At 48.0% G+C, this 7,360-nt stretch overlaps 1 protein-coding gene across 2 annotated transcripts in view; it reads left to right on the forward strand.

Moving 5' to 3' along the window:
* Positions 1-5,425: 5,425 nt before the first annotated feature.
* Positions 5,426-7,360, forward strand: part of Lmtk2 (lemur tyrosine kinase 2) — a 91,018-nt gene continuing 89,083 nt past the window's right edge. For both annotated transcript variants that reach the window (XM_021162666.2, XM_021162667.2), the window contains exon 1: positions 5,426-5,814. In XM_021162666.2, the coding sequence (XP_021018325.1) occupies positions 5,715-5,814 (100 nt within the window). In that variant the 5' untranslated portion in view covers positions 5,426-5,714. The remainder of the gene's footprint in view (positions 5,815-7,360) is intronic.

Raw genomic sequence — 7,360 nt, forward strand, 5'->3', positions numbered from 1 at the left:
GGGGGGGGGGGAGGGAAGGGGGGGTCCTGGGGCTTGAACTCAGGTTGTCAGTCTCTGCAGCAAGTGCCTCTCACCTGCAGAGCCATCTCACCAGCTCCAGGATTTCTTATGTGGGTGATGAAAATATTCTAAAATTAGAGAAAGATTAAAGAGTGGTTACGTATAAAGTGCTTAGAGCAGTCTGACACATCAAAAATGATCCTAAAGTCATCGTTAAATAAAGCTTACCTCCAAAGGAAGGCATACATGCTGATGAACTTGGAGGTAGGAGTGGGGGTAGAGGTGGGGGTGGGAATCTGTTCGTTAGTATGATTTTAAAGTGATTTTTTCCATTCTTGAGTGTTACTGGCTGTTGTGTACTTTTTATAAATCCTGTGATTGTCTTGTGGAGAACATCATTATACTGGTGTAGAGATTACATATATTAAAAGTGTTGATTTGTTAAACATAAACTATGTTATACTGAGCTTCTCCCCCACCTTGCAAGTGGGAAGTGGCTCAGAGCTCTGAAAGTCACATGATGATCTGCCCTTGAGTCACAAGCCCTAGACGGGATGCAGAAGGCAAGGTTTTCACAGAGACGCATTTGCGCGGATAGCCAGCAAAGCAGCTGAAAGCAGAGCCAGCTAAATACCAAGCAGGACAAGGCTGGCAGAGGACTAGCAATTGTGATGGACTTTAACCTACTTGGTCTCCCAATAGGCCCCAAGCTGGATTAAAGTACTCCAATAGCAAGCAGGATTCAAGTTAGAGAAGCCAGGGACAGTCTATAAGAACCTTATGGAGGTGTCGCCAGAGAGGCAGTTTAGTGGCCAAGAGTGATGGCTGCTCTTCAGATGACTGGGTTCAATTCCCAGCACTGGTATATTGGCTGATAGTCATCTGTAAGTCCAGTTCTGGGGATCCAGGGCTTTCTTTTGGCCTCCTTGGGTCTTGCACACATGCGGTGCAGAGAGGTACGTGTGGTCTGGCTCTGCCTGTGAGTGCCCTGCCATTGTGTATCTTGTATTTGTTCAGTTATTTTGTTGGTGTTTTTTGGAGATGGGGTTTTTGCTATGTAGTCCAGAAGATGGGGTTTTTGCTATGTAGTCCAGGCTGGCCCCACTTCCTGAGTTCTGAGATGACAGGTGCGTACATCAATACCAGCCCTATGTACCACTGAGGTAGGACCCCAGGGCTTTGTGCATGCTGGGTAAACTCCCTGCCAACTAAGCTACTACACCCCCAGCAGCAGCAGCTTCTTAAGCTAACCCAGATGGATCGTCATAAACAACTGGACAATTTCTAGAGTTTTGAAGAAGCTCATTTTGACTACTAAAAGTTTTATTGTTTTATTATATATGTTGGGGGTCCAGGAATTGCCCCACAAACTACATGGACACCATTCTCAGACAGGGATGGTTTATTGAACACACACCTAAAGACTGATAGACCAGAGCATCAGCTCAGGATCAATAATAGTTCAAAGCTGTGCACTGGACATTTCTCAGGGCTATCTTTTATAAAGGCTAAAACCACAAAAGCCACAATGAGCTCATTCGCAGATGCTGGAAGTGCAGCCCAGTGGTTAGCCCTGACGCAAGTCATTTTAGACATAACAGCTCATATTGACCTCTAATTTGATGGGTCCCACATGACGCTTACAGTTGTGAGATTTCTTAAGATAAACCTCAGAACATACAGAACATAACAGGGTATGTGCTCAGCATGACCCTGCTCTGAGTCAAGTTATTTTTCCGTGTCAGTGACTGGCAGGCATATTACAGCAACCGTATGAAATAGCTGGTGGGCATGAAACAACATGGCTACAGCTATGCTGTGGGCGGGGCAGGCGTCAACAGTGTACACGGGGACCTTTCCATAGCATAATCGGCAGCACGAGCTTTCCCTGCTGAGCCACGGTTTTCATAGTGCTGTGTTGCTTTCCATTTTAGAAAGACTTCCCCTTACTGTCTTTGTGTTTTCTTTCTTTTTTTTTTTTTTTTTTTTTTTTTTTTTTTTTTTTTTTTTTTTTTTTTTTTTGGTTTTTCGAGACAGGGTTTCTCTGTGTAGTCCTGGCTGTCCTGGCACTCACTTTGTAGACCAGGCTGGCCTCGAACTCAGAAATCCGCCTGCCTCTGCCTCCCGAGTGCTGGGATTAAAGGCGTGCGCCACCACGCCCGGCTTTGTGTTTTCTTTGTTTGTTGGTTTGAAGACAGGGCTCCTCTGTGTCGCTCTGGCTGTCCTGGAACTTGCTCTGTTTATCAGACCTGCCTTGAGCTCAGAGATCTGCCTGCCTCTGCCTCGCAGGTGCTGAGATTAAAGACATGCACCACCACCATCCAGCTCTTTGTTTGTAAAGGTTTACTATATTGTATATTTATATGTCGTTTGGGGGACGGGTTAGTTGTTTAAGGCGAGGTTTTCATGGAACTCAGGCTATCTTTGAACTCCTGATCCTTCACTGCTACTTCCTAAGTGCTGGGGTGACAGAGGTGTTCCACCACATCTCTGATTCTGTTTTCCTGTGCTTAGAGTGCTGGAGACAGAGCTCAGTTGGTAAAGTGCAGACCTAGCATTCAGGAAGCACTGGGTTTGCTTGCACCCCAGTACCACAGATCCCAGGCTTAGTGACATGTCTGTAATCCAACCACTTAGGAGGAAGAAATAGGGGTATCAGAAGTTCAAAGTCATCCTTTGCTCTGTACTGAGTTCACAGCCAGCCTACGACATATGGGACTCTGTCTCAAAAAGAAAAAGAAGAAGGAGGGAGAGGAAGAGCAAGAGAAGGAAGGGAGGGCTGGAGAGAGTGGCTCAGCAATTAAGAGCACTTGTCACTCCTACAGAGGATTGGGGTTCAGTTCCCAGAACCCATTTGGAGCCCTCACAACTGCCTGTAGCTCTGGCTCCTGAGGATTAAATACCCTCTTCCAGTCTCCAATGGCACAGCACAAACATATATACAGCCATACAAGCAGGCAAAAGAAAAAAAAAAAACAAAATTCACAAAACAATCTTCTTTTCTCTTTCTTTTTTTCCTTCATTAGAAAGAATGGCTATGTTTAACTACTGGCCCACAAAATTCCTAAAGATTTTACCAATGGCTTTCCTCAGGACCCTCCTGGATGCCCCATATGATCAGAGTTGAGCTCACAGGGCACCACCTCTTCATAGCTGCAACTCATCCTGTGCAAAACATATCCTTCAGCATGCAAGCCGCTAGCAGGGCTGGCTGGCAGAACACACAATGCCAGGAGGTAGGGTGTTCTGAACGGTGGCTTGGCACAGAGGAGAACCTGGAGAAGGCTGCAGACAAGTGCAAACCGTGACAGAACCACTGAATTATTACTGATTCCGATCCCAGGGAAATCTCAGTTTAACTTATGCTAAAAGCTGACTTTTTTTTTTCCCCTTACTCTGAGGTGAGACTTCACCAACCCAGCAAGTCTTTGTTTGTCTTGTAGATTCTCTAACTAGGAGCCTCTGAGCCAAGTGCGGGGCAAAGGTAGAAGCAGTGCGGTGAGGGCTGGGGTAAAGGTTTCCATTAGACAGCCTCTGAGGAATGTGTACCTTACCCCATACTCCACGGGAGGGGGAAAACAGTTGTGTGTTTGTGTGTGTTTCAACTCTGGGGCTTACTCAAATAATAACAAGACCTGCTTTGTGATCGCAGAATGACTCGTTGTTGGGGTGCATCTTAATTATGATTAATTACCAGGAGGATTGTGAGGAAGGGCTTTCAGTGAGCCAGCGCTGCTCCTCACAGAGCCTCTTGTCAGGTTGGAGCATGAATTCCCGGCTTCCTTGAATGCAGGGGGTTGAGCTTCCGGATGGAAGTCAACGCACAACAGGGCAATTGTACCTCCTCTCTAGACCTTTGCCTTCCTTCCCCTCTGCACAGAAAGATCAGCAGAAAGAGGCCGAGTTGAGCTCAAGTGTCACAGGCCAGCTACTGCTTCCCTCAGGTTTTTAGTGTGGCTTGCCTCGATCAACACCAGACATAGTCCCTAGACATCCTGTGCCCTGTGCTGAGTCACTTAGCACCACGGACAGCTAAGTGTTCACAATGGGCATTTGGAGGGAGTTTGGAAACCAGGTGGAGAAGCTCTGGGCTTGCGAGTTGCTAAAGTTCCACCTGATAAGATGCAAAAACAGCTCCTCAGTTGTTTTTATTCACAAATTGGACTCCCAGAGTCAGCAAAGGTGGTCTCCCCAACCCCAAGGAAGTGGCTTCAGAGCTGTGTTACAGTCAAGCACTTTCTCTGTTTTCTTTTATGTGCGCATGGATGTATGTGTTGCTTGTGTTTGCATGTGATTTGTTTATGTGTGTGCATTTTCTCCACCTGTCCCTGTGTGTGTGTGTGTGTGTGTGTGTGTGTGTGAAGGCCAGAAGAGTGTCTTTTCTCCGGGTCAGGGTCCACTTTTTGTTTTTGAGGCAGGGTCTCTTATTGGCCCGAAACTTACCTAGCAAGTTTGTCTGGCTTGTCAGCGAGTCCTACGAGCCATCTTTTTTCCTGCCTCTTCAGCAAGCATTGCCCACTAAGGTTAGATTTTCTTTATGTGGGTTTCTGGGGATCAAATTCAGGCCCTCAAGCTCGCAAGGCAAGCAATCTCTTCATTGCATTTGAGACATCTTCTACCTCACCTGGAAGTTGCTCCCTCCTCACACCCATCACCAACACCTAGCACAGTTCCAGTAGAGAACACCCAGGAGGAGCTCCAAGGTGACTCAGACAGGGCTGCTGTCCTCAAGGGGTTTACAGTCACAGGAACAATAAAACATGACAGTGGGCCCAGGGCTGGGCTAGGTCGGGGCTGTGGATGCTCAGTTATTTGTGGGATTGGGGTGAAGCCATCGATGAAGTCATACATATTCCAGGTGTGTCTTGACGAATGAAACGATGCGCATCTGCCAGGTGAACAAGAGGGGGCAGGAAGGGCTGGCTGTCTTGGCAGAGGAGCCAGCGTGAGTTCACTGCTACGTCAGTGAGTGAAGTCAGAAACATTCTGTGCTTGATCAATTAAATTTTTTTTAAAAAAATTCAACGTTTCCTCAGGAGCTTATCTGATATGAGGGTCAGCCTAAGAAGAAGAGGCTAAGAAAGTTCTGATAAGTGAAAATGAAGAAAGTAAAACCGGGGATAAAATACCGAGAACCATGTTGGTAAAAATTAGAAAAGAAAAATAAAAAGTAGGAGAAAGAGAGACAAAAGTCCCAGATTGAATTATGTGGGTTATTATGGACTTCTTTACATCTTCCTAAAATAATTGTCGATGTTACCTGCTGCCCACGCCTCATTCCTCTGTCTGCAGGGGGCGCACCGATCGACACCTTGCCGCCTATGGCTGAGGGGGCGGGGCTCCCGGAGTCAGTATGGATTGACGATTGGCTGGTCCAGGTGTCGGTCCCGGCATCCCGCCTCCGCTCTACGTCACATGACGCAGCCCATCATGGCGGCGGGAGCGCGGCTGCCTGGGCCCGCGGCTCCGCAGGCTGGGCGCCGTTGCTGCTGTTGAGGGGCGGCGGCGGCGGCGCAGACGGGCGGGAAGGATGATGCTGGCTCCGAGGCCAGAGCGGCGGATGCAGACCAGGAACAAGGTTGACGTTTGGCTAAAGAGACGTGTGTCCCGAAGCAGCCGGCGCCGGTGTCGCTGAGGCGGCGCGGAGGGCTGACCGACTGACTGAAGGCGGCGACCCGAGAGCCGGCCCCGTGGGGGACCGCGCGGTGGACGAGATGCCGGGGCCGCCGGCGTCGCCGCCGCCGATGCTCCTGCTGCTCCTGCTCCTGACGGTCGGCTGTGCCCGGGCCGCGCCACTTCCGCAAACAGGTGCAGGTGAGCGGAGCCCGGGGGCTGCGGGGCCGCTGCGTCTTGCGGGGCGGCGGGGAGGGCAGCGGGCTTGCGGGCTTGGGCCACCTCTGCGGCGGATCGGAGGCCTGCCGAGGGCAGGAGGCCGCGGGATGCCAGCGATCCCAGGGAGATTTCTTGCCGCAGGGGCGTGGGATGGGGGGCGGGGGCGCGGCGACGCGGTGGGGGTTGGGGAAGACGGCGGGGCGAGGTGGCAGCGACGGGTTCCCCTACCTCCCTGGGGACTCTTTTTCCCCGGACTCTTAAACTTGTTGCCCTAAAGGTACCTCCAGCTTCTGTCCTCGACACTTCCCTTTTTTTTTTTTTTTTTCTTCTTCCAGATGTCACCTGCCTCTGGTGGCTTTTCTCCCGTCTTATTATAAGAACCGTTTCTTATTTCTCGTCATTCCTTAAATGAAACCAATGACTCGCGGAAGCTGTGCAGTTTCCATGGCTCTCCGAAACTTGTTCTAAAGTTGTAAATTGATTTTAGATGCTGTGGTTGTTGGGTTATTGGTTTATTTATCTGTTTATTTATTTATTTTTCCGGAATGAGTCTCTGGGGATGAGAAAGGAACAAACGATACATAATTTTGTTTTAGGAAGCTAGTGACTGGAGTAGCAGCTTTTGCGTATCCACCGACAAATTGGCCTGAGGGTAATTGAACTATTTCAGCGAGTGATTCTCTTTTCAAGCTCTCAGCCCTTCTGTATTTTCTGCATATAGTTTTGATTTGGAGTTTATAAATAAAACTTCAGCCAAAGAAACCATCTCAGAAATTTTAAGGAAAAAAACAAATCTAGGCTAACTTTCCATCATTACGGCTTTCTTTCTTTCTTTTTTCTTTTCTTTTTTTTTTCAACGAAGGGGGAGGTATTGACATTTCAAAGAACTTTAGAGGTTGGAAGAAAGCTTAAAGATAATTTACTCCAATTTCTTCATCTTTTGCTTTGAGGATCCTGGAACCCTGGTGATCAAAAGATATACTCAAGGTGACACAGCCAAGTTGTAGTTAGATTCAAACCCAGGTCTTCGATTCACCTTGTCTTGTGATTCTACACCCACCTCCCAGTTTACTTAAAGTCTTAACTGTCTCGGGAACGCACCTGAGGTCAAGGTTTAAGGGCAGAACTCCTCCGGTCAATGTGGGTGTTTCAAACAAATCTACAATGAAAGAGGTGTAATGGCTACCAGAACTACCCTAGGTTATATACTGTTGAGTGCCCTTCAGTTGAGTATTAAGTGGTGTGCTTACACTATATAATGTAGCACTGTGTTTGTGCTATCGCCTTGGAATCAAGTCTTTTTGGTGACTTCAGTGTTCTGAGTCAGTGGATAAGATAACTGAATGTTGGCAGAAGTCGATAGTCAACCAGGATGAGAGTGGACATTGCAGAAAATATCAGGGAAGCTGGAAAAGATTATATAGAAAGGTGGTGATGTTGCTATGTAAGGATTTTGACATTTAAATAGAAAATTAACACTAGGTAGCACAGTGGATACAGTGTGTGTGTGTGTGTGTGTGTGTGTGTG

Source organism: Mus caroli, chromosome 5, assembly GCF_900094665.2.
Source record: "Mus caroli chromosome 5, CAROLI_EIJ_v1.1, whole genome shotgun sequence".
NCBI lineage: Eukaryota > Metazoa > Chordata > Mammalia > Rodentia > Muridae > Mus > Mus caroli.